This window comes from Eleutherodactylus coqui, chromosome 1, assembly GCF_035609145.1.
Source record: "Eleutherodactylus coqui strain aEleCoq1 chromosome 1, aEleCoq1.hap1, whole genome shotgun sequence".
NCBI lineage: Eukaryota > Metazoa > Chordata > Amphibia > Anura > Eleutherodactylidae > Eleutherodactylus > Eleutherodactylus coqui.
This window is the reverse complement of record NC_089837.1, coordinates 327313028-327339867: the sequence shown is the minus strand read 5'-3', so window position 1 is coordinate 327339867 and position 26840 is coordinate 327313028. Positions and strand designations below refer to the sequence as shown.

The 26840-nt window shown below is 44.9% G+C and overlaps 1 protein-coding gene across 3 annotated transcripts in view; it reads left to right on the top strand.

The window, feature by feature from the left end:
* The window catches only part of BCAS3 (BCAS3 microtubule associated cell migration factor), a 1118574-nt gene that overhangs the window by 122518 nt on the left and 969216 nt on the right, over nucleotides 1–26840 (top strand). For all 3 annotated transcript variants that reach the window (XM_066575105.1, XM_066575107.1, XM_066575106.1), the window contains exon 8: nucleotides 26057–26164. In XM_066575105.1, the coding sequence (XP_066431202.1) occupies nucleotides 26057–26164 (108 nt within the window). The remainder of the gene's footprint in view (nucleotides 1–26056; nucleotides 26165–26840) is intronic.

Below are 26840 nucleotides of genomic sequence, written 5' to 3'. Positions count from 1 at the left end.
CCCGTCCTGGACAAAATCCTGGAAAAAGTCGGCGACAAGAGTAAAACCCTGCCAGACAGACAACCTTTCAGGAAACCATCCTTCCCGAAGAGGACGCGCCAGCCTCCTCCCGAAGTTAAAGGGAAAGGGAAGACTGGAAGATGGTCGTACCCCAAGGGAGGTCGGGGTAAGGAAGTCCAACCCTCCCCTGAACAAACAGGGGGTAGATTAGCGGGCTATCTAAGCCAGTGGCAAGGGGTAACGTCTAACCCCTGGGTACTCCGAATAATCGAAGCAGGGTACCAAATTGAATTCCACTCGCTACCCCCTAGGAGATTCCTTATAACCTCCCCGGGGTCCCTACAGGAACAAGGGAACCTCATAAAAGGCGTTCAGGAACTTAAGGACCTAGGGGTCATTACACAAGTCCCTGATTACGAAAGGGGTGAGGGATTCTATTCCCCCCTATTTCTAATAAAAAAACTGAATGGTTCCATTAGGACTATATTTAATCTTAAAGCCCTAAATAAATTTATCTCGTACAAAAAATTCAAGATGGAAACAGTAAGATCCATCGTCCCACTAATAGATCGAGATAGTGTAATGTGCACCATAGATCTTAAAGATGCATATTACCATGTCCCAATAACGGCAGCCCATCACAAGTACCTGAGGTTTGCTCTGCGGGAGGGAGACAAGATCCAACATTACCAATTCACGGCCCTTCCATTCGGAATCTCCACCGCCCCTCGGGTATTCACGAAAATCGTAATAGAGATGGTAGCCTATTTCAGGCGGAACCAGATCCGCATATTTCCATATCTGGATGACTTTTTGTTGGTGTCAAGGACGGAGAAGACCATGCGTATAGACCTATCCATGGTCTTGTCCACCCTAAACAGTTTAGGGTGGATAGTTAACAAGCAGAAGTCCGACTTGAACCCTGGTACACAAAAGGTGTACCTGGGAGTATTACTAGACTCCCACATCCAGGAATCCCGGCTTCCATCATCTAGGAAGGAAGACCTCACCCAAAGAGTAAACTCCTTCTGTCAGGCTACGGCGGTTTCCATTAGAGAAACAATGAAGGTGCTGGGCATTCTGACAGCTTGCATTCAGATAGTCCCATGGGCACAAGCCCATACCCGGCAACTACAAGGATTTATCCTTGCCAACTGGGACAAACGGCAGACATCCCTGGATAAGAAGGTGAGCCTGTCCGTCCGAGTCAAAGAGTCCCTGCGCTGGTGGACCTCACAGAGGAACCTAAGCAAAGGTACCTCTTGGTCACAAGAATCTACCGTACCCATCACAACAGATGCCAGCAAAACGGGATGGGGAGCCCAAGTAGCCGACCAAAATCTACAGGGAATCTGGGACCCCCAAGTAGCTAAACGCTCATCCAATTTCAGAGAACTAAGGGCAATCTGGGAAGCCCTTCAGGCGGCAGAACCCCTTATAAAAGGAAGGCATGTCAAAATCCTAACCGATAATATGACAGCTCTGTCATTTGTTCGTCACCAGGGGGGAACGCGACACCCGCACCTGCAACGACTGGCAACAGAGATACTCCGCTGGGCGGAATCCAACGTGCTGTCCCTCTCAGCGATCCACTTAAAAGGGTCCACAAACGTCGCTGCCGACTTCCTGAGCAGACAGAGCATTCATCCAGGAGAATGGGGACTGAATCAGCGAGTCTTCGACCAACTAATCTGCCAGTGGGGAGAACCGCAGATAGACCTGTTCGCCACGAAGAGAAATTCAAAGTGCCAGGACTTTTACTCGCTGAACCCCAGAGACAATCCACGCGGGGTAGACGCCCTGTCCCAAAGCTGGGACATGGACCTAGCCTACGCCTTTCCTCCCTTCCCACTGATCCCCCGCACCCTCAGGAAAATCCAAACCAGCCGGGCGTCAGTCATACTAGTTGCCCCTATGTGGGACAAAAGGCCCTGGTATCCCCTGCTAAAAGCCTTGGCGATCCGGGGTCCATTCCTACTACCAGCCGTAGAAGATCTTCTCCTCCAGGGCCCACTAACATACCCAGGGGTCGAGAAATTGAAGCTAGCAGCATGGATGCTGAAAGCATGATACTGCGTGGGAAGGGACTCTCCCATAATGTAATTACTACCCTAACAAAAAGCCGTAAACCTATCACGACAGCTATCTACGATAGGATATGGAAAAAATTCACAGAGTTCTGTAAAATAGAGCCAGGGAAAATCCCAGGAATTGACATTCCCGTAATCCTGGAATTTTTGCAGGCAGGCCTAGAAAAAGGCCTTAGTCCTAGAACCCTTAAAGTTCATACAGCAGCACTAGGGTCCTATCTAGATTTTCCCTTGGCAGAACACCGCTGGGTGCGTAGGTTTCTCAAAGGGGCAGAACGGCTTCGACCCTTTGTTAGAGAAACCTTTCCTACCTGGGACCTAAATATAGTCTTAACTAGCTTTTGCCAACCCCCCTTCGAACCCCTCTCACAACTCTCCTTGAGGCTGCTCACACTAAAAGTTACCCTTTTAGTTGCCATAACGTCGGCTCGGAGAATAGGGGAATTGCAAGCATTACATTGTATTGAACCATACATGGTAATACAAGACGACAGGATTACCTTCAGACTAGACCCAGCCTTCCTTCCGAAGGTAGTGTCAAAATTTCATAGGGAGCAGACGATTACTCTGCCCTCCTTCTGTCAAAATCCCCGCAACGAGAAAGAGAGAGAATTTCATAACCTAGACGTTAGGAGAGCTGTTCTAGCGTACCTAGAGGCCACCCGTTCTTTCCGTAAAAATAATAACCTCTTCATTCAATTTCAGGGGCCGGCAAAAGGAAAGACGGCAACTAAGAGCACCATCGCGAGGTGGATCAAGACCGCCATCCAAGAGGCATATAAAGCCAGGGGTCTCGATCCTCCGGGGAAAATTAGAGCCCACTCCACTCGCTCTCTCTCCTCCTCTTGGGCAGATAAAGGCCAGGCGTCTGCCGAGCAGATTTGCAAAGCGGCGACCTGGTCGAGTATACATACATTTACCCGACATTACAGGGTTAACGTCCAGTCGGACAAAGACCTGAGTTACGGACGTAAAGTCCTTCAGGCAGTGGTCCCACCCTAGGGCCACGTATAATTTGGTATACTCCATATGTAATGGGGCCGTCGGGATGACGCTCTGGAAAGACACGGATTACGTACCGGTAGTCCCATTTCCAGGAGTCATCACGACGGCCCATAGTTCCCTCCCCTTTAAGAATAATTTATGTTCTTCAAATGTAAATATGACCGAATAAAGGTAAAATTTGGTTTAGTAAACATTGTCCACCGTAATAATTTATAAGTCACTGAAGCACGGGTGGAAAGGGAGGTGCTTTTAAAACTCTTCCTGTCCCTACCTGGGTCAGAGGGCAACCTCCATATGTAATGGGGCCGTCGTGATGACTCCTGGAAATGGGACTACCGGTAAGTAATCCGTGTCTTTTTATGCTTTTTCTAATATTAGCATAAAAAAAGGGAAAAAAAATTAAAACCCCACATATTTGGTATTGACGCGTCCGTAACAACGTGTACAACAAGTTGAACACACTTTTTATTTTGTACGATAAAAAGCGTAAAAAACAACGCTAAAAAACAGAGGCAAAATGCAAATTTTTAGCATTTTGCCTCACAAAAAATGCAATAAACGTGATCAAAAAAGCCGAACATTCCCCAAAATGGTACCAATAAAAACTACAGCTCGTCTCGTAAAAAATAAGCCCTCATAGAGCTCCGTACATAGAAAAATAAAAAAGTTACAGGACTTTGAATGCAGCTATAGAGGAAAAAAAGATTTCCAAAAAAAAGGGGGTTTTATTTCAAAAAAGTGTAAAAACCTAAAAAAAAATAAAACAATTTTGGTATCGTTGTTACCGTACCGACCCGCAGAAAAAATTTAGTGTGTCATTTATGCTGCATGATTAACGCTGTAAAAAAAAGAAAAAGAAATCTATGGCAGAATTGATGCGTTTTCTCTCCCTGTTATCATTAAAAAAAAATTTTAAAATTTTACGATATTGTCTATGTACCCAAAAGTGGCACAGATAAAAACTACAGCTCGCCACGCAAAAAACAAGCCCTTATACGGCCGCGTCCACGGAAAAATAAAAAAGTGATGGCTTTTGAAAAATGGAGATGGAAAAATACCAAAAAATCGCTTGGTCCTCAATGCCAAAATAGGCCATGTCATTAAGGGGTTAAAGCCCACAGAGCCAGAATGTAAAAACACTATGGGCCGGTCACTAAGAAGAAATTAGGTTAATCCCTTTGCTGTTATGCGCTTTACATTACAAGGATTGCACGCAATGTCCATTGTTTGCTCCTTTTTACAATTAAGTATTAGTAGCTAATGGGCAGTAGTGGCACAGGCGTTGTAAAAAAAACCCCAAAGGACACTTTTTTTTAATAATCTTGGACAAATCCTTAATATGTGAAACACACCATTTCTAGTTTAATATATAATATACTGGAAACCATAAAGATAACTTCCACTAAAGCAGTTTCCTCATATCCCTCTTATTCACCTTTTACTAGTAACAGCTTTTATTTTAGTGCAAGATAGATGAAACTTTTCTTTCCTTCTAATCAGTCTTTCCATCTAAGTGGAGGTTTATAAAACTACTGCAGGACTTGCAGGGTTTTTACTGTATAATCATTTCAAAATAACAGTTTTATTTCAACCACCAAAAAGGATGTAGGCCTGAAAACAGAAATTTGAAACACATTGTGCTTTTTGGCTGGCACTTGCTGCCTTTGGTTCAGATGTTGCTTCAGTCAACTACAGGCTTAGATTACAAGATTTGCAAATTAAAGGAAAACCAAAAAGGATAAGAACATTTCGGTAAATTTTGTCCATTTGAGATTTCTGGAGAGACTGACCAGGTTGAGCGAAGATACTGCAGAGAAAGGAAATGTAATAGTATTAAGAATATGTATTAGGTAATGTGTTGAAAGAGCTGAAGACTCCATCCTTTTATAACCCTTTGTACCATTTGAAGGGGTTTCCAAGCTATAAGAAATTGATTACCTATTCTCAGGATAGTTCAGCAGTCGCTGATCGTCAGGGGACCGCCACTTATGCCCCTCCTCTGATATGCTGTTCACTGGGCGGCTGTCTCAGTGTATGGAGCATGAAGCCGATGGCTCCGTACTATTGTGCAGTGGCCTAGCATGCTATTGCTGGCACAGCTCCCTTTAAACTAGCGGTGCACAGACTTTTTTGGTGAGAGGGCTGCATTGTCATGTTGTTTTATCTTAAATGACACCATAATAAAAGTTAAGTTGCTCAAAGCACTATTAGTGCAGTCATAGTATTATATTATTATATAATAGAATTATGTCTCCCCTTCACAAAATTCCCTACAGAACCATGTTTTGGCCATTACAGAATCCCCCACAGAGCCATGTCTCCCCTATTATAGAATCCCCCACTGAGTCATGTCTCCCCTTCATAGAATCCCCCACAGAGCCATGTCCCCATCATAGAATCCCCCAAAGAATCATGTTCTCCCATCACAGAATCCCCCACAGAATCATATCTCCCCATCATAGAATCCCCCACAGAGCCATCTCTCCACCATCACAATCTCCCGCCACATAGCTATGTATTTCCTATCATAGAATCCCCCCACAGAGCCATGTCTCTCTATCATAAATTTGTTCTTAGATCAGTCACTCCCTTGATTTTTACCCTTTAACCCTGTTTTCAGGGATTGGGTCTTAGTTTCGGAGAGCCTCAAGTCGATTCCCCAGGAGTAGTCTCAGTACAGTTAGGCCTCATGTCCACGGGAAAAATCAGGCCCGCTCCGGATTCTCCATGGAGAATCTGCAGCGAGTCCCTCCTGCCCCGCGGACATGAGCGCTGAAAATAAGAATAAATCAGAATTAACTCACCTCCCGCACGCTCCGGATCCTTCCTTCGCTGCAGCGTCATGTTCTCTGCGTCGCGGCCGGATCTTCTTTCTTTGGCCCGGCGGATGCGCAGGATGACGTCGGTGACGTGCCCCGCGCATGCGCCGGCCCGAAGCAAAATGATCCGGCCGCGACTGAGAGAAGATGGCGCCGCGGCGAAGAGAAGAAACGGAGCGGGTGAGTAAAATCTGATTTTTGTCTCCCGCGGATCCAGACGGCTTCCATAGGCTTCAATAGAAGCCCGCGGGAGCCGTCCCCGCGGGAGACCCGCACGAAAATGGAGCATGGTCCAGATTTTTTCATGCTCCATTTTTTTTAAAATCACTTTTATTGACCATCCGCGGGTATTTATCTACCCACGGGTGGTCAATGCATTCCTATGGGGCGCGGATCCGCGGGCAGGAGAAGAGTTAAAATCTGCTGCGGATTTTAATTCTTCTTTTGCCCGTGGACATGAGGTCTTACAGTTTACCAGTAAAATAGGCGAAGATGTAGTCAAATATCAAGCCAAGGTCCAGGCAAGCAGAATTCCTGCAATACGGTAAGTCCGGCTGGAGAGGCAGGAGGCAATCAGGCAAGATATAGTCAGAAAGCAGGCCAAGGTCAGGACAGGCAGAGTACAAGAAAGCTCAGAATACAGACTGAGAGTCAAAAACGGCAGGGAGACAGGATTCTGAACCCCTTTGCTTGGAACAATAGAAAAGCACTTACACCCTAAGGCTGGGTTCACACAGGGCGGATTTGTCGCGGTTTTACTGCGGTTTTTACATTGCGGTTTTGACGCAGCAGAACTGCTTCTGCGGCAAAACCGCTTCAAAGGTGAATTTTGGCTTGCGGATTTTTGTGCGGAAAAATCCGCAAGCGGTTTTTTCCGCAGCGCTTTTTTACTTTTGTCGCGTATTTGGTGCGGTTTTGGCTGCGTCCATAGTGGTCTATGGACAAAAAAGCGCTGCGGAAACGACCAAAGAATGAACATGCTGCATCTTTTAAAACAGCGGCGCAGTTGCATTTCCGCACTGCGGCTGTGCGGAAAAAATCCGTCCTGTGAGAACAGCTTTTTGGCAAATCTCATTTGTGCTGCATTGCACTGCAAACGCAGTGGTTTTGCCGCAGTGCGGATATGCAACGGCAATCCGCGGCAAAACCGCAGCAAATCCGCCCTGTGTGAACCCAGCCTTAGGTCTCCCTCACACAGGCGTTTTTGTACAGTGTTTAGCGCTGCGTTTTCAGCACAGTGCGAAACGCTGTACAAGGCTCCTATTCATTTCAATGGGCTGCTCACACAAGGCTGAAATCGGTGCGTTGAAAAACGCTGCATGTTCTATTCTTGGCCGTTTTCAGCTGTGTGTCTCCCATTGAAATGAATGGGCTGTGTTTTCCCCTGTGCTGAAAACGCAGCTGAAAATGCTGTAAACACAGCGTTGAAAAACGCAGCCTTTTTGCAAACGCCCTGTGTGAGGGAGGCCTAAGGGCAGAGGCAGCAGCTGAAGAAATAGTTGTGTTTGCTGCACAAAAAATAGAGAACAGGCGTTGCTGATGTCCGTGGCCAGCGAGAGCAGGAGGTTGATAGGAGAAGCTGCCAACTGTGGCCAGCAGCCATACCAAGATTTTCTTTTTTTTGTTCTTTTATGAGCTTTCCTAGTTTAGTCATTTATGGCATATCCACATGCTATAAATTCGGTGTGTAATATGTTGGTGTCTCACTTCTGGACCTAAGCCCAATTTCCATGAGAATGAGGATCATCTAACCCCGATTCTGCAAGATGGCTGCATTATGGAGGTTAATTGATAGTGAGGTAGATTCACAGCTTTCCACTGACATGGTAGTAGTCCTATTAAGACTAAGCATATCCTGTGGCCTTTGCCCGCAATATACAAAGTCATAAAGTTCATACTTTTGAGTGTGTTTTACCTCCCTTATGCATGTGTACACTTTTTTGTTGGAAACAAAAGTATAGCATACCACGCTTTTCTGTCCCACAAGAACAGTAAGGTGACATATGTTTTTTTTTTTACATTACAGTCAATAGGTAACATATTGTTACATAAAACACAAATGTATGGAAATATATGACTCTGTTTAAGGCCTAATGCAGACGGCAAGTGGTATGTGACCCTGTGCCCTTGCAGTGACCTCATTCTGCTCTGCGGATGTGCCGGCTGGCGCATAACCGTGCATGCGCAGTGCTGAACCGGTCCGGCAGTGATGACGCCGCAGTGCGAACCTCGAAATAGGACTTGCTGTGATTTTGGTTTTGCGCGCTTTTTCCGCGATCAAAATCGCAGCTGTGTGCATAGGATTGCATAAACCAATGCAATCCTATGGCAGCGTGCAACGGTGGAAATTCTATGCAGAATCTCGCCGCAAAATTTCCGCCCGTGTGCACTCGGCCTAAGTTATAAACTAAAATTGTGTAAACTTATGCTCAAAATTGCATATGTCTGTATGTTTTTCATGTATATTTAACGTATGCACTAAAAAAAATGTGATGTAAACAGCCCCTTAAAGGTACAGGGTAATATTATTAAATTATGTTTTATTGTGTATTTCTTTTAAATTTTGTGTTTATTAAATATTTCCATTTTTATAGCACTATTGTCAGAAATGTTTACAGAAAATCTCCGCAATATTCTGTGGTTCTGTAAACCTTTGCTTGAACACTTTAAGCAACGTTACATACATTGTTTTGGAATGTAACAAAGGTGCTCTAAACGTCAAAGTGTGTTAAAACTGTTTTAATGTTGCTTAGATATCTGGTGTGTCCTTTGGCCGATTTTTGACTGAATTTAACTAAACATTAGAGGTGGGCTTCATTCGTAGTGATTTTCAGCCTTTGTACATTGGCACTGGAGTATGAAAGAACAAGACCAAACAAATACTAAAATGATTATTGTATGATCAGCTTACATTTAGACATAATCAGATTTGCTTCCATTTTTAACGTCTGACGACATCTTCTAAACTAGAGGAAAGTTTCTTGTTGGCAAACTGATATGTGCATAAAAAGTTGCTCTTATGCCAAAAAAACAGTAAAGCAATACATTTAAATAATCGACATGCCAATGTTTTTTTGCCTGTGGTTTCTTTTCTACCGGACTTACGTGATATTACAAAGTGAACTTGCATTGGGAAAATTATTAACAGCATCAATTATCACTTGTGGAAAACATCACCTAAAGTAAGTGGATGTAGTAGGTGGAGGATATACCAAAGTAGAAAGATTATCCATGTGAGGGGCAGAAGTTACATTGAAAGGCAGCCTGTCTTCTCACATGCATTGAAACAGTGTGCCACATTACATTTCCAGGTATCATACTTTTTGGACATCGATTAGAGATTTCTAATAATGTGTAAACTCGGTCAATGGAATTTACATTTAACGAACTAAAGGCCCATTTAGACACAACGATTATCGCTCAAAAGATGTCTTTTGAGCGATAATCGTTGGGTCATTTACAGCGCAAGATGATCACTCAAATGTTGAGCAATCACCTTGCGCTCCGAGCGGAGGATGCAGAAGGCAAGCGCAGCATCTAGCTGTTCGCGCTCGGAGCGCCTGACGGTTATACAGCCGAGCGCTCCGAGCGGGGGATGCAGAAGACAAGCGGGATAGCCCCGTTTGTCTTCTGCATCCAGCTGTTCTCTGATCGGAGTGCCCGGCTGTTATACAGCCGAGCGCTCCGAGCGGGGTATGATGACCACAGCTGGACCGCTCTGTTCGTCATACCCAGTCGGTCTTCAGGGAGTGGGATACAGCTAAAACAATAGTATCAGCTGTATCCCGCTGGGAATTCCTGATAAGGCTGATCTCTGTCTTTCAGCACGCTGAAAGACAACAATCAGCAACTGCTTAACGAAAACTGCACGCTGTCGGTGCAGTTACACACAACGATTATCGCTCAACAGACGGATTTTGAGCGATAATTGTTGTGTCTAAATGGGCCTTAACTGTATTACAGTTGCAGAATGATTTGGATCCCACCTAACAATTGCTGTCTTAGTACAAGTCTCAATGTAAAGCCTGTCTTGTAGGAAATTATAAGAAGTGTAAAATATCCTTGTTTGTACATTAAAATGTAAAGTCTGACTTTTAAAATCTCCTGAGCTGTTATGATTCCTGAAATATGTGGCTTTTGGTTATTTTATAACATTTCCTGTTTCAATTACTGAAATAAATTGAAATGAACTGAAATAAAATCTCGCCTCCACGAAGAGATGGCTGTGATTGGTTCTCCGAGCGCTGCATTAATTGGCTGAGCGCTGCATTGATTGGCTCAGTCGTGGCATTTAAAGAAGCAATCACAGCCAATTCATAGATCCTGCTTATACATAAGCAATGGCTGTGATTGCTCCTTTGAGCGCTGCTTAGTTAATAACAGCCATCGCTTCATAAAAGTGGGATTTATGAATTGAATGAGCGGCGGCTCAGCCAATTCCTAAATTCTGCCTCCTCAAAGCAATGGCTGTGTTTGGCTGAGCCACTGCGCTGAAAGAACCAATCAATGCAGCGCTTGAAGAACCAATTACAACCATCGCTTCGTGGAGGTGGGATTTATATATCCCGTAACCAGGAAGTGATCCTGTGTGGGCGGCTGAGAACTGCAGGAACCGAGACAGGGCTCTGGAGAGCAGCAGGAAGGACCTGGATCGAGCATGCTGGATAATGTATTCCTATTGACTTTTTTAAAATTACATTAAACTATGGCTTATTTTCTAGGTAGGGCTTTCAAGCCTCCCTGAAAATCATGAAAAATCAGGCTAGGGCTTATTTTGGGTTAGGTCTTTTTAGGGAATCATAGTATATCATGGGGATCATGGTATAATATAGGGAATCATGGTATAACATATAGTTGCTGTGCAGGGCAGCATGAGAGAGTCAGAATATTTTTATTTTTGTTTGAATTTTTACTCTGTATGGACATTGCTTTGTAAAGCCTCATATTCATGGGCGTATGGTAAAATGCTGCAGTGTCCCACATATAACACAAAAACCACCATCTATATAACATTGTGAAAATTGCCACATAGCTCTCAATTAAGGTAATAGTTTTATTAGTTTTATGATATTACAAAGAATACATAATGGGAAAGAATGGGGGGAAATGGGACACGGCTACTGTAAGTTGTATAGTGCTGCAAATTTGTTTAAATATCTGTACCATCTTGGCACAAAATACTGAAAAATACTCATGTATATGTATGCCACCAATGTGGTGCAGTAAGTAAGATAAATGTGTCTAAGGTTATATATACTCTTGGCAGATATTTCTTGCCGAAACCTGTGCATTAACCCTTTCCAATCCACTGTCTGACGTCTGAAGACATTCTGATTGAAGGCTATACAGCTCCGATGTCAGTAGACGTCCAGCAGGGTATTCTTACTGTATATTACTGGCCGCTCTGTTGTCGGGGGGCCTCTCCAGCATGTCCCATACCGCAGTACTGGCTCTTGCCAGCAGATGGTGCCATTGTATCGAACGGCAGAAAGAGAAAAGCCCAGAGGAAACCCTGAATCCAAAATTAGATTGCAAAGGGTTAAAAATGTCCCACACATATATTAGGATGAGCCTCTACAAATCTCATGCACAGCGGCAGATCTATGGGATGTAAGCTAACATTCCTAGTCACACCATATTTATCATATTACTTATGACATTTTTTTCCTAACTTCTAAATGTATGAATCCTATTGATAAATCTTACCAATATGCCCCAACAGCTATCCTTGTCAGACTAGATGATGATGTGTAGAGCAGTTTCTTGGAACGCGACATAACTTAGTCTCCAAACACGGGGCTGCAGTTAATTCTATGAACCTCAGCCTGTTTGTAAGGAATTTAAGATTGCAAAAAATAATTATGCAAGAAAAAAAGCTCTTTGTTAAGATGAATGTGCTTTCAATCCTCACGGTATAAGGCAGCAAATAGAAGGAATTTTATATCTGGCAACATTAGAACCTTAGAACTGTGGTTGAACTTTTTACCTTAATTACGTCCCAGTTAAGGCCTGCAGCGGTCTGGAATCAAAGCAGCCCTCCAGGCTTTTCGGATTCTCTGATGTGGCGTGCATTTGTTGTCTGATGGGGGTTAGTGGAGGAAAAAATGGATATTGTGACACAGTTTTTAAAACTTTTCTGAGTTACCACCCACCTCACTCATTGCTTATGAAAATAAAGTAATTGTTTGCATATGGAAGCATTTTCTTTATTTTTCATCTCACTCTGAAACAACCACTATAAATCACTAAGACAGTGAAACAAGGATAGCTTTTTTAATGTAATTTACATTAAGTAAAGTTCGAAAAAGAGAGTCATACGAATTCAGTGGGTAAAAAAGTTTGTTGTTATTTAAGTTTATTGCCTGTACTCTTATTTCTGAGGACATTGTCCCAGTCAGTAAGGTTAAGGACATCTCTAGACTGATTGAACGTTGCCTTCCTGAAGTTTAGGATTTTTGTTGCCCCCTAATGAAACACCCAATTGAAAGACAGGTGGAAATTTATTATATTATGGTCACTGTTTTCTAGGTGCCTCTGACCTGCACCCCTGTTAATCTGTCAGGTCTGTTGGTTAATATTAAGTTCAAAATGGCCACCCCTCTAGTTTGGTTCTGTACAAGCTAGGAAAGGTAATCTTTAGTTATTGACAAATGCTTGTTTCCTTTATGTGATCTGCAGGTTTTAGTTTCCCACTTTATATCCAGGTAATTAAAGTCCCCCATAATAATTACCTCATTGTGATTTGCCATTTCATCTATTTGCTTTCGGAATAGACTTTCAGTGGCTTGTGTTATAGTTGGTGGCCTATAGGAAACTCCTATGAGGATTTTTATTATTGTTTGTATTCTCCATGTAATTCTCCACTTGTTCATTTCCCTCACATATATCTTCATGTAGTGTGGGCTTTAATGAGGAATTTACATAAATGCAAGCTCCTCCTCCCTGCCTTTTTATCACTTTTGAACAATCTATCTATAACCCTGTAAATTAGCTTTCATCCAACCATGTCTCAGTTATCCCCACTATATCTTAGTTTTCCTCAGACATTATTACTTCTAGTTTGTCAACCTTATTGGTCAGACTTCTAGCATTAGTCACCATACAATTTAGAAGTTTTGGGTTATTTTTTTATTTTTATGTTTTTAATTCTTTATTTAACATTTTCATTATGGTTTACATACAATCGATTAACCGTTAAATGGTTCCTTCTGGATACTAAAATATTTAGGTAACTTTGACAGATATTACAGTAACAGCTTGTGATTACTCTAACTGGTCCGAATTGTATTTCTGTTAGATATTGAGTCTTGTTTTCCTGGACCGAGTCTGTCTGAACTGTTGGTTTTCCGATAAACTATGCTGTATAACTACTAAGGGTAACACCTTAATGAGAACTCACATTTATTAGGGAAGGAGGTGGGGCGGAAAGATTAGGGAGGAGCAGGTGGGGTACACAAACGACTATGAGTAATCTCAAAGTTGAGCGAACTCTGCCGTGTTCTGAAATTCTATCCAATGGTACCATGTCTTCCTAAATTTGTTTTGCGTACCTCTCAGTGTGGCCGTAAGGTCCTCCATCTCCATCGTCTAGTTTACTGCGTTTAACCACATCCTTACAGAAGGGGGTTCTGTCTGTCTCCACATTCTCGGGACACAGGATCTTGCTGTGTTAATCAGGTGACGAACCATTGAATTCTTGTATGTAGAAATGGGTACCTCGCAGTGGTGCAGGAGGAAGAGGGCCGGTGTTTTGTTTAAGGTGTATGTGGTGAATTTGGATGTGATTCTCCACACCTCCGCCCAGTAACTCGTCAACAGCGGGCAGTCCCAGAATATATGCAGTAGCGTCCCCTGTTATGATCCACATCTCCAACATAATGGGGAGACCGAGGGGAACATCTTATGTAGGTGGGAGGGCACCCTGTACCATCAGGATAGGATCTTGTATCCTGATTCTTGTATTTGACTTGATAGGGAAGTTGTGTGCGTCAATGTGTATATTCTCTCCCTTTCCTCTGGACTGAATGTTGTATTTAGGTCCTTCTCCCACTGCAGCATGTATCTCGGGGGTGGGTTTTCTTCTTGTGTGGTTAACATGTTATACATCCTTGACAGTGTGTGCCTAGAGGGACCTTCTTCGCTACATGCTGTTTCGAATTGTGTCTTAGGGCGCGTGTATAGATTGACGTGGGGGAGGGATCGAAGAAAATGTCTTAGCTGAATACTTTGCCAGAATGTTAGCCCAGCTAGATCCATCTCACTTCCCGGGTCCTCATCCGTACACCACTGGCCCTCTCTGAGGAAATGGCTTGCCCTGAAATTCCCTCTCGCCAGCCTCTCTTGGTATATTTTGCCCTCATTACCCGGTGGGAAATCCGGGTTGCCCAGTATCGGGTACATGGGGGAGGGTCTAGGAGACATTCCCGCTTCCTCCGTGAGCCTTGTAAGACTTGTTAGTGTGGGGCCAATGGTTGGGTGGTTTGTCAGTTCTGTTGTGATCGGGTTGTTCATCCATGGGAGTACTACTAGGGGTACCGATGTCGCCATCTGTTCTAGGTCTATCCACTGTTTGGTTCCCCTGTGTCTGTGCCAGTCTATTATGCGTGCAAGATGCACTGCCTGGTAGTACCGGGGGAAGTTCGGCAGGCCCATCCCTCCCTCCTTTTTTGATCTAGTCAAGATGTTACGAGATACCCGGGTAGGTTTAGATGCCCAAATGAATTTAGACATGAGGGAGAGTAGTTGCCGGAAGAATTGCCTGGGTACGTGTATCGGTAGTGCCTGGAGTAGGTAAAGCACTCTCGGTAAGATGTTCATCTTAAATATGGCCCCCCTCCCGAACCATGAGAAGAGCCCCTTTGTCCAAGAATTTAGGTCTAGGCGGATCTTGTTTATTAGGTTAGGGTAATTTGCGAGAAATAACTCTGTCACCTTGGCCGTCAAGTAGATCCCTAGGTAGAGGATTTTGTCTCTCCTCCAGGGGAATGAGAATGCGTCTTTGAGCTCTTCCGCGAGGGTCTGTGGGAGTGAGATGTTCATTGCTGCGGATTTCTGGTAATTGATTTTAAAATTTGATAATTTAGTGTATCTATCGATTTCTGCTACTAAGTTGGGTAATGATATTCGCGGTTTAGTAATAAAAAATAGGAGGTCGTCCGCATAGGCTGCAATTTTATACTCTGTGTCTTTAAGGGCTAGCCCCCCTATGTCTTGATTGGACCGGATATGGTTTAGGAGAGGTTCGAGGCATATGACGAAAATCAGTGGCGATAACGGGCAGCCCTGTCTTGTCCCGTTTGTGATGGGAAAGGAGGACGAGAGCAGACCATTTACTCTGATTTCTGCAGTTGGGTTGGAGTACAGGCTCGCTAGCCACTGTGTCATGTGGGGACCCGTCCCGAGTTGTGATAGGGTGGCGAATAAAAAGTCCCAGTCCACCCTGTCGAATGCTTTTTCTGCGTCCGTTGACAGTATGCACATGGGGGTGGATAATTTTTCCGCAAGATGGATCAGGTTTATGGCTTTTATCGTATTATCTCGGGCTTCTCTCTGTGGGACGAAACCCACTTGATCTTTGTGTATCAGTTGCTGTAGGTATGGGGATATTCGGTTTGCTAGTATCTTGGAGAAGATTTTTAAATCTGCATTCAACAGAGAGATGGGCCTATAACTCTGACACTGTGCAGGGTCTTTCCCCTCCTTTGGGATCACAGTTATGTGGGCCCTCAGTGAGTCTCTGGGCATTTCGTGCCCCATTGTCAGTGAGTTGTATGCCCTTAAGAAATAGGGTGATAGGATTCCTATGAATTTTTTGTAGTATGGTAAGGTTAAGCCGTCTGGGCCTGGTGCTTTCCCCGAGGGGGCTTCTGATAGGACTTTGGACAATTCGTTCTGCGTTATTGGGGCGTCCATTACTTCTATTGCTCCTTGCGTAAATTTACCTAGTTTCGCTTGTTGGATGTACTCCTTGATCCGATTTTTGCGTGATTCTCTGTCCTGCTCTGATTGGGGGGGGGGGGGAGAGGTTGTATAGTTTCTGATAATATTCCCTAAATGCCTCCGAGATCTGTTTAGGTATATGCAGAGTCTTCCCTTTAGAGTTTGTGACTTGTGGGACGTATGTTCTCTCCCTGGCGTTGCGTAGTGCCCGCGCCAGTGTCCGGCCAGGCTTGTTGCCGAATTCAAAGAAGTTCCTTCTGCACTTTAACAGGTTAGTCTTCGCCTGGTCTAGACTTATTTTACGTACTTTGTCCCTCAATTGTGCTAGTTCCTCTCCTTGCGTCCTATCTAGTGATGATTTGTGGGCCAGTTCTAGGTTTTGTATGCGTTTTAATAGCTCTTGCAGCTGCGCTCCTTTTTGTTTTTTAATGTGAGCCCCCAAGCTAATGAGAGACCCCCGTATAACGCACTTATGTGCTTCCCATACCGTCATGGGGTTTATTTCTGGGGTGTTGTTTTGTTCGAAGTAGTTTTGTAGAGTAAGGCTTAGTTTCTCTGCTGCTGTCGGGTCTCTAAGCAGGGATTCGTTTAGTCTCCAGTTCCATTCTCTTTTGTGTATAGTGGGGAGTGATAGTGTGAGGGAGACTAGGGCGTGGTCCGAGAATGTAATGCTATCTATTTCAGCTGATATGAGCTGGGCCAAGGAGGAGTGGTGCACCAGAAAGTAATCGATTCTGGAGTACACGTTATGTGGTGGGGAGAAGAAGGTATAATCCTTAGTGGTCGGGTGTAAGATCCTCCAAGCATCAATCAGCTGGTGTTTGTGTAGGATCTTTTTGAACCTGCGGTGCGTGGATGTCGGAAGGGAGCTGCTTCCTCTTGATGTATCTACTTGTGGGTCTAGTGGCATGTTAAAATCCCCCCCCGAGTATCAGGGTGCCCTCCTTGAATTCACCCAGGTCCTCCAGGGCCCTTTCCAAGAAGGACGCCTGGTTGGAGTTGGGAAGATACAAGGACGCCAGTGTGACTTGTGTATTTGCGAGCTTACCCTTGACGTATAGGAATCTTCCTCCCGGATCACCGCGCGTCTCCCCATGCTCCCACGGGATGGTGTTGGATATTAGGATTGACACCCCCTTTGTTTTGGCCTCTGCGTTTGTGCTGTGGTACGCTTTCGGGAATCTCGCGTTCTCGAACCTCGGGATGGCGTCTGTGCGGAAGTGGGTTTCTTGTACAAAGGCTATCTTTGCCCTTTTCTTCCAGAGGAGATGGAGGATGGAGGACCTTTTTTCAGGAATGTTGAGCTCCTGCGCGTTAATGGAGATCACCGGGAGGTTAGCGTGGTCTGTAGACATGGTCAATTGGCTAGGTAACCTGGAAGTCAAAGACAGTTATTAAAGACTTGTGGTAAGTAACTTAGGTAAATGTGGGGAGGGATAGGAGGGGAGGGTAAGAAGGGGTGGTTAGTGGACGAGGGACTTGACAAACACAGTATGGATAAAATATTAAACACTCTATACTTTAAGTTTATCCGGAGGCCTGGGCCCCTGCCCGAAAGGAGGCTGAGCCGCGGTCTCCGGCGCACTATTTGGGGGTACGAGGTAAGGCTCTGGTCAGAGAAGGGGGCCGCTGGTCCGTTCTCTGTGGTGTTTCTCAGCAGTGTGGTCTTCACGGACCAGCGTAAGCGAAGGGTGGTTAATTCGCTCTGTTATGGGTGTGAGCTGCTCCGCCGTAGCTTGTCTGTCCACGTCTGTGGAGACCCGACCTTTCAAGTGGGTTGTCCTTTAGCTCTTAGGCATAACGTCTCTGATTGATGGGGGTTCCTTCTGTGGAGCCGCTTTATGCCCTTTAAAGGGCTATATGAGTGGTGTTTGCTAGGTCTATTCTCTTTGTGCCCGTTCGGGTATAGCGCCAAGTTCTGTGCTTCGGTGTGAGATGACCATGTAAAAGTTCTTTTTCTTTGGGTTTCTGCGTTGAGGATGTTGATGATCTTCATCCGTCGTGGCTGGTAACAGTTTTCGATTGCTGGTAATAGCTGGAGTCATCGCCTTAATTGGATATTGCAGGTGAGTCTATTGGTTGTGTCCAGTCTGGAATAGGGACTGGCGGCTCTTCCAGGAATGCAAACGCCCCTTCTAGGTCGGATGGTGTTTTGACCATGTACAGACGGCCTCTTTTGCGCAGGATCAGGTGGAAGGGGTGTCCCCATTTGTAGGTTGCGTCTGCTCTTCTTGCTGCGTCTAATAGGGGGCGGATCAACCTCCGGCTATTTAAGGTTAATCTAGATACGTCTGGCAGGATGGTGATCTCGTTTCCCCTGAATCTGACCGGGCCTTGTTCCCATGCCAATCGCAAGATCTCCTTTTTTTGTCGGTAGAAATGTACCCGGCAGATGACATCTCTGGGGAAATTCGCATTCTGCGCTCTCCCCCCTAGTAGGCGATGGACTCTGTCGAGCTCTATTGCCCTGTCTTCTGAACGTTGTAGAAGTTTGTTGAATATTGCCGTGACGCAGTCATGCAGCGCTTCTGGTGGGATGTCTTCTGGGATGCCTCTCAGTTTTAAATTGTTGCGGCGGCCTCTGTTTTCTACATCGTCTAAGTGCAGGGTTAGGTCTCTGATTTGTTTTTGCTGCTTTTCCACTGTTTCGGCAAGATGTTGAAAGTCCATACTCGGGGCGCCTGTCGTCTGTTCTAGGGTGTTGACCCGTTCCGTAAGTTCTTGTACTGAGAGCTTCACCGCTGACATGGCTGCTTCTTGTTTCTCTTCGATACGCCTCAGGTGCGTTTCCAGATCCAATTTAGTGGGTAGTTTCCACATCATTTTCCATAGAGCCTTTAGGGCTCATGTCCACGGGGAAAATATGATTTAGGATCCGCAGCGGATTACCTGCACGCGGATCCGCACCCCATAGGGATGCATTGACCACCCGCGGGTACATAAATACCCGCGGATCGTCAATAAAAGTGATTTTAAAAAAAATGGAGCATGAAAAAATCTGGACCATGCTCCATTTTCATGCGGGTCTCCCGCGGGGACGGCTCCCGCGGGCTTCTATTGAAGCCTATGGAAGCCGTCCGGATCCGCGGGAGACCTAAAATAGGAATTTAAAGCATTTACTCACCCGCAGCGGACCGGGAAGCTCTTCTCTTCCTCACGGCCGCATCTCCCTTGCTTCGGCTCGGCGGATGTGCCCGGCGCATGCGCGCGGCACGTCGGCGACGTGCCGCCGGCGTCAGGAATTCATCCGCCGGCCGAAAATGAAGATCCGGCCGTGAGGAAGAGCAGAGCGTCCCCGCCCGCTACGGATAGGTAAATGCTTTTAAATTGCTATTTTCGGCGCTCATGTCCGCGGGGCAGGAGGGACCCGCTGCAGATTCTCCATTGAGAATCTGCAGCGGATCTGATTTTCCCCGTGGACATGAGGCCTTAGGGTCTGGGTGTCATCTGACGGGGGTTCTTGCGGTTTTTGGGAGGCACTGGCTGGTGCTGTATGTGCATTACTAGCGGGTATGCTGTTCCCCAAGCCCCCTGGGCCGTCTGAGTGTGGGGCTGCTGTGAGGATGGAGGGGGTAGTAGTTGTTCCATTTGCCCTGTCCTCTGTGCTTGTTACTTGTTGTGGGCACTCTGTGGCTTCTTGACTGGGGTGTTCTCTGCGGCTGAGCCCCTGTCTCTGCATGTCTTGAGCAGGTACTTCTGCTTGCTGAGCTGTTATCTTCATGGGGGCGCTCTGAATGCCCTCCTGCAGTTGTGTTGGGCTGCCCCTGGTAGACCCTCCCAGTACCTCCGGTGTTGTGGAGCTTCCTCTGCCTGGCAACAGTGACTGGCTCTCCCTCCCGTCTTTTCCCGCCGTTGGCTGGGCGCCTTCTTGTGCGGGGATGTCTGTGGGGACCTCCTCTGTCAGCGCTCCGCTCTTTTTCCTGTCCCCTCTCTGTGTCTGCGGCGCGGTCCGCGCCGGCGGCAGTGCTTTCTCAGCGGAGTGCGGGGAGTGCAGCTCCACGTGTCTGCCCGGCGCCATGTTCCCTGACTTGCGGTCAGTCTCTGCGGCTCCCGCTCCCTGCAGGTACCTCCTCAGCGGCGTGCTTGCGGTTGGTGGGGGGTCTCCCCTGCGTCTTCCTCCTGGCATTTGGCTTGATTTCTCCTATATAGTGTCAGGGAATTGTTCTGCTGCTGTTAACGGCGGAGGAGCGCTTTCCCTTTCGACCTTACTCTTCCATGCCTAGGCCACGCCCCCTGGGTTATTTTTTAAGTGTATCCCTAATAACTGTTCTGCCAGCTATAACTGTACTAACTCCTCCCACCACTCCACCTTCATTACTTAGTTCTAGATCACTGTTTATACCATCTTCCCCCCCCCCCCCCCCTCTTTCTCTCTCTCTCTCTCTCTGGTTGCTTCCAGTCCCTACTTTAAACACTCCTCCAGCCTTCTAGAATCTTTTCCTCAGCACAACTGCACCATCTCCATTGAGATGCAGCCCATCCCTACCGTAGAACAGCAAAGTCGTCCGAGTTCGCCAAGAACCCAAGTCCCTCCTTCCTACACCAACTCTTGAGCCACTTGTTTACCATCCTAATCTCCTGCTGCCTTTCTAGTTTTCCACATGATATAAGTAGCATTTCAGAAAATACTACTTTGGAGGTCCTTGCCCTAAGCTGCTTACATTCTAGTACCCTGAAATAGTTTTAGGATCTTTTACCTACATCCAACTTTGTCAGTGGTGCCAATGGGCATCACAGCCACTGGGTTCTCACCAGCCCCTTCCAGTAACCTGTACACCCAATCTAAGATGTGTTGAACTCGAGCGCTATGAAGACAACACACTGTTCGACGATTCCGGTCTTTGTGGCAGATTGCCCTGTCTGACCTCTTAATAATGGAGTCCCCCACTACCAGGGCCTGTCTAGCCTGCCCTGCACTCCCATTTTTTTTTCTTACGAAGAAGACATTCCTCTGATGGTCAAAGGGCATGTCATGCTGCAGCGGTGCAAACCCTGAAATGGCATTCCCTTCATTTGCCAAATTTGCAAACTTATTGGGGTGAGCCAGTTTAGGACAAGCCTCCCTGGCACTTTTCCTTTTCTTCCCTTCTGTCACCCAGCTAGCTGCCTGATCATCCTTCACTCCCATACTAGCATCCACCCCCATATCTACCGCAGCAAGTGTCTTCTCAGTGAGCAGCAAACTGCTTCCTACGTTATTAATGGATCTCTGTGCGTGCCAATACTGCACGCAAACAGCACTCATGTGAACGAGGCCTAAAGTGCTGGCCACTAGTAGTCCCACTTCCTTCTAATTTGCTGTCCACGACCTGTTGTTAAAGCAAATCCATCTTCAGTAACAGAGATAACACAAATTTGGAGAAGGGTGATGCCTCATGCTGCACATAAAAGAGCAGTAGAGGTAGGTGGAGGGAAAGAGGTAGAGACTCTCAGACATGCCACAGCAGCTAACTGGGTAAGTATTTATTGTTTTACAGTTACTGAAATTACATCTACACTGCTTAGCAGTGTTCTATAGTGTCCTTCATGATGTTTTTTATTCTGATGGTGTGCTACAGAGAGCTAGAGAAGAAGATATTTTCCTCTTCTCTGTGCACAGTATGTAGAAGACTTGATAGTAGCTAGCCTCAACCCAACAGCTCAAGGACAACTAATATCAAGAGTTACATTCTGCAGAGAGTAGAACTTGTGAAAAATGCAGACTTTGAGTCCTACAATGGCCAGATAGAGTGCTACTCCCTATGTGTGCATATGGTAGCGGTAACTTATTCTGAAAAGCCACCTGAAGCGACAGGTTTGCGTTAAGCTACGCATACACTGAAACTGAACCTGCCTGAACCTTTTATGGAGCTGAGCAGCCACTTCTGCCTTATAGTGCAGGGGATTGTTTGTAAACTTTTCACTATACCAATTTTGTGTTATTTTGGGGTATAGGTCCTAATTAGAGATGAGTGAGCATACTCGCTAAGGAAAATTGCTCGATCGAGCATTGTCCTTAGCGAGTATTTCCCGCTTGTCTCTAAAGATTCGGCTGCCGGCGCGGGTGACAGGTGAGTTGCGGCAGTCAGCAGGGGGAGCGGGGGGGAGAGAGGGAGAGAGAGAGATCTCCCCTCCGTTCCTCCCCGCTCTCCCCTGCAGCTTCCTGCCCGCCGCCGTCACCCGAATCTTTGCTCCCGAGCGGGCAGGTACTCGCTAAGGGCAATGCTCGATCGAGTAATTGCCCTTAGCGAGTATGCTCGCTCATCTCTAGTCCTAATAGTTTTCCTTCAATACTAGGATCTGCCACCCTACAGTCAATCAATCATACTTCAGATCATTTGTACACATGATATGAATATCAACATGCCATATATCAGCATACAGTATCTGAAAAAGGTTTACTCGATGGATTTGCGGACTATCCTTTGCCTTTGAACAGTACATGACAGTTTTGCATGTTGTAAATACAAGTTAGATGCTATTTGAGTAAAATGTCTGGCTTTTATATACAGCTCTTGCTTTTTATTACGTTCAAGAGGTTTCAGCTATGTACATTATGGAGATATGAGCGAGACAATTACAAATTATACAACAGTAATTGCACGGAAAACTTATATCGTGAGTTCATTTCCATTTTAATTTAAGTCATTTTGTGAATAAAAAGGAGAGAAGAGAAAAGTAATATTGTTTGGCATTCTGTCTGCTTTATGTGGATATGAGTGAAAATGAGAAAGTCGCATAAATTGCTTAATTAAATGGTGTACTCTTCCTATTTAGAATGTGAGTGGTATGTCCTGAGTCTCAGACAAAATGGCTCTGTACCATCTTATGAAATTATTATGTTACACCAGTTTCTCCCCCTTGTGAAGGGCTACAGGGGATCCGTGTCTCCTGTGTGTCAGCATTTGGCTATTCACAGCTGCTTTGTGTACAGAATGCCTGTTGTCAATCGACATTTCAGAACATTATCTTCCATTTTCAATGTTTGCATGATTATCTGTTTTATTGCAAATTACCACGATAGTAAAATGTGTTCAGGATGTGGTGCATGTTTATTATTGTCATGATCATATTCCTGCTGGAGCCATGGAAATAGGAAAGTTAACAAGTTTTACATTGAAGGGGCCTCCTGCAGCTTTGATTCTACAACATAAAGAGTTGCTTGCCTCCTTGGGTTATGCAGTTTGCTTTTGTGGTATATGCTATAACTACTGATTAGGTTGTATATAGAATTGTTGCTAGTAATAGTCTTGCATCAGCTTTATATTATACTGAAATGGTTTATCAATTGTGTAAAGTGCTGGGAATATGGGACAAAAACAGGAGAGCAAGAACATAAAATGAATAATAATGACTTCCGGATTTACAATTGGCTTGAACACAATGCTTTATTATTTTACACGTGAAATACATGTCATGTGAGATTTAATATTTAAGAATGTCCTGTCCGCTCTCCTGATATGTCTGTTTTATGAAATATTTGTTTGAATTGTGCCATTCCTCTGTGAGGCTGCCTTCATACGAGCGTTTTATCACAGCTATTTTGCCATGATAAAAATGCCGGCCGAAAATCGCAACCATCTGAAGCATTGCATTCCAACGCATTTGTTCAGATGGGCGATTTTTTGGGTGCGTAAAATTGGCCAAGCGAAAAATAGAGCATATTCCGTCCGCTTTTACGCCGGCTGAAAAGATAGGTCTTGACCTATCTTTTGCTGGGATATGCCGGACGGTCGGTCTCATAGACTTCTCTGGGAGCCTATGAGAACTGTCAGAAAAAGGAGCTGGGAGGGAGTTTAGCAGCGGCTCATGTTGCTAAAGTCCCCTCCCATTGCCGGCAGCTCCCATAGGCTGGGGAGGGAGTTTAGCACACTATCTCTGCTAAGCTCCCGCCCGATCCTGCACCCTCCCTTTTCCGGCAGCCGGCAAGGGGCGGACAGGGGAATGAAGGGGGAGGGAATTTTGCAGAGCTGAACTCTCCCCTCCTCCCTTCCCTAGCCAACGGTATTCCGTGCTGCCCAGCTGTCTGAATGGGTGTGAAAATGGGAGATACATTCATTCGATTTTCAGCCACAATGCAAGCTGTCAAAAATTGCAGTGCCCATGTGAAGGAGCCCTTATTCCTCCTGGAAATATATGAATATATTGATAAGTGTGTGCTACCATACCTCTTGCCTTACAGTGTCTCCACACACTCTGACACTGTAAAGTTAGTGCTTTCCCTGTCATACCGTGGGGGAAAACTCACTATTGACAAGCAGAATGATCACACCAAGTTGTTAAATTATTCATAAAATTTCAGGAGAAATAATCGAGGAATAGCAGATAGCAGAGTTCATAAAAAAGATACTCCAAAATGAAATGCTCCAGAACATGAAGGTTACTGAGAGGTCCTCTTCAACCCCTTCTGGACTTCTGATATAATTACAGGTTATATAGGGGTATGGGGAGGGACCATGCCCGACGGGTGACGGCTGTGTAAAACAGCTAACACCCATCACCAACCTCTCTGATTGTAGCCGTTTAACCGTCTAGATGCTGATGTCAATTGCTGACTGTGACATTACAACCAGAAACTGGGAGCCACCCCTGGTACTCGACAATGCCCCTCCTATAACATAATCGAGAGGTGCCGATAGTTGGAGTTGCCATGCAACCTGGAGTTTATGAAGGCTCCCAGGTCCTACCGTTGAATCAAGCCCTGCTGCTTTGTTTATCATGTTACCTCACTTAAAAAAAATGTTCAAGTTTTTAAATATAATTTATGGTAGATTAAAAGGTACCATTCAAGGACAAGGACAACTTTTTTGAGAACTTATTTGTAATAGAATTGCACAATCTTCAATCTGTACTACTTATAAGGAGACCCAGTATAAAATGCTAATGCATTGCTTCTATGTACCGTTCCCCTGATGTTGGCACTCTTTTTAATATCTGGGAGTGTTCTCTTATAGATCCCTTCTGGAGAGAAGTCAGAAGTGTAACTGGGAACGCATTTTCTCTCAGCATATCCCTAGATCACCTTAAGAACCTGCTTGATGCTACTCCTAAGCATCTAAATAAAGCATCTACCAGGCATCTACTTAGCAGCAAAATTACTTAAAACAAGATTCTGGAAACAAACAGTCCCACCATTATGATTGGATCTTTATGCCAAACTTAAGAAAATCTATTCACTTGAACATCTAACAGCATCCCATAATACCACCATAGATTGGTTTAAAGCTTTCTGGGATCCCTGTAACACCTTTAACCCTTTCCAATCCACTGTCTGACATCTAAAGACATTATGGTTTAAGTCTTTACAGCTCCGATGTTGGAAGACGTCCGTTGGGGTTCTCTTACTGTATATTGCCAGCCTCTCTGCTGTTGGAGCCTATCCAACGTGTCACCTCATGCAGTACTGGCTTTAGTCAGCAGATAGCGCCGTTGTATAATAGCAGAAAGAGTAAACCCCCTAGGAAAACCAGGATACAAATTGGATTGGAAAGGGTTAATATCCTCACTTCCCACTGATGTCTACACTTTGTCTCTCTTCTGTAGGAGTGTCACAGTTTGAGTAGTTACTTCCTACACTACACCTTTGTTGTTGTGTCTTGTATGTTGGCTAGTTCCTTTTACTCTATAATTGGCGCATTTTTTTGTTCTTTGCTCGTATTATATTACTTATCTCCAGTATCCATAAGCATAATCTCTAGTTATCCAATTTCGTTTGTTGTGATTTATATGTTCTGCAGTGTTTTTTTTTCATAGACACTGTGCTCGTCACTATAGTGCTTTCTTTCCTTTTTTTTCTGATCAGACTCTTATCGGTTTGTGTATTTTGAAACATTTAATAAAAACTACAATTATAAAAAAATACAACTTGTATAAAACTAAACCATCATATGGCCATGTTTATGGAAAAATTTTTAAAAATAGCTCTTCGAAGGCAGGGGTGGAAAAATAGCAACGATAAATGTCTTGGGAGTGAAGGACTTCACTGAATATTTTATTGTGGCCCATTTAAGTACTAATAGTAGAACATATCAATGTGGCTGAAAGCAGATTATACATGGATTGGGTATCACATTTTTATGTTATTTAGCAATAAAGCTGCAAACAAAATAAGTTAGGCTGACAGGACTTCAAAGGGTTAAAGTGAATGTGTTGATTAGTTAATTAATGTATATTATACAGTTAATGTGTATTTTCAATAGACATTTTTCTTTATTTTTTCCTCAGCACAAGCCAGCCATTCTGCTGCGTGGATTTATACTCTTTACGGACAGGGGAAATGGTGAAATCAATTCAGTTTAAGACGCCAATCTATGACTTGCATTGCAACAAAAGGTAAGGCTGTAGTAGAGCATTAGAGAGTATTATGTTTGTGATGGTTTATAGCGTACAAGAAATGTCTTGTTAATTGTGAAAAGCCATTGGTCGAAGTAAAAGATGATTTTCAGTTACTCCAAATATGTGTCCAAAAACTGAAATGTAGCTGTCTTCATGTGACTCCATAGCTATTCACAGCTTCAGATACCATTGTGCCCCAACACCAGGGATGTCATAGTATTATTTAATGTGGACGTGAGTGTAAGCGCCATATCACTTGGCCATGTATTTGGTAATAATCAGGTTAGCTTGACACCAGCATCATCTGTCATATCTGGTGGCTCATGAGCTACAAAAGGTTAAAGGGGTTGTCCCGCGAAAGCAAGTGGGGTTAAGCACTTCTGTATGGCCATATAAATGCACTTTGTAATATACATCGTGCATTAAATATTGGCCATACAGAAGTTATACACTTACCCCCTCCAGTGTTGGCGTCCCCGTCTCCATGGCGCCGACCGAAGCCTTCTTCTGCCTGGATTAGACGCGCTTGCGCAGTCTGCTTCTTCTGTCCCGCTGAAGGAGCCGCTCCGGCGTGCTCGCGCCGCACAGGTCTTCTGTGCATGCGCAGAAGACCTCTGCGGCGCGAGCACGCCGGAGCGGGACAAAAGAGGGCAGACTGCGCAAGCGCGTCTAA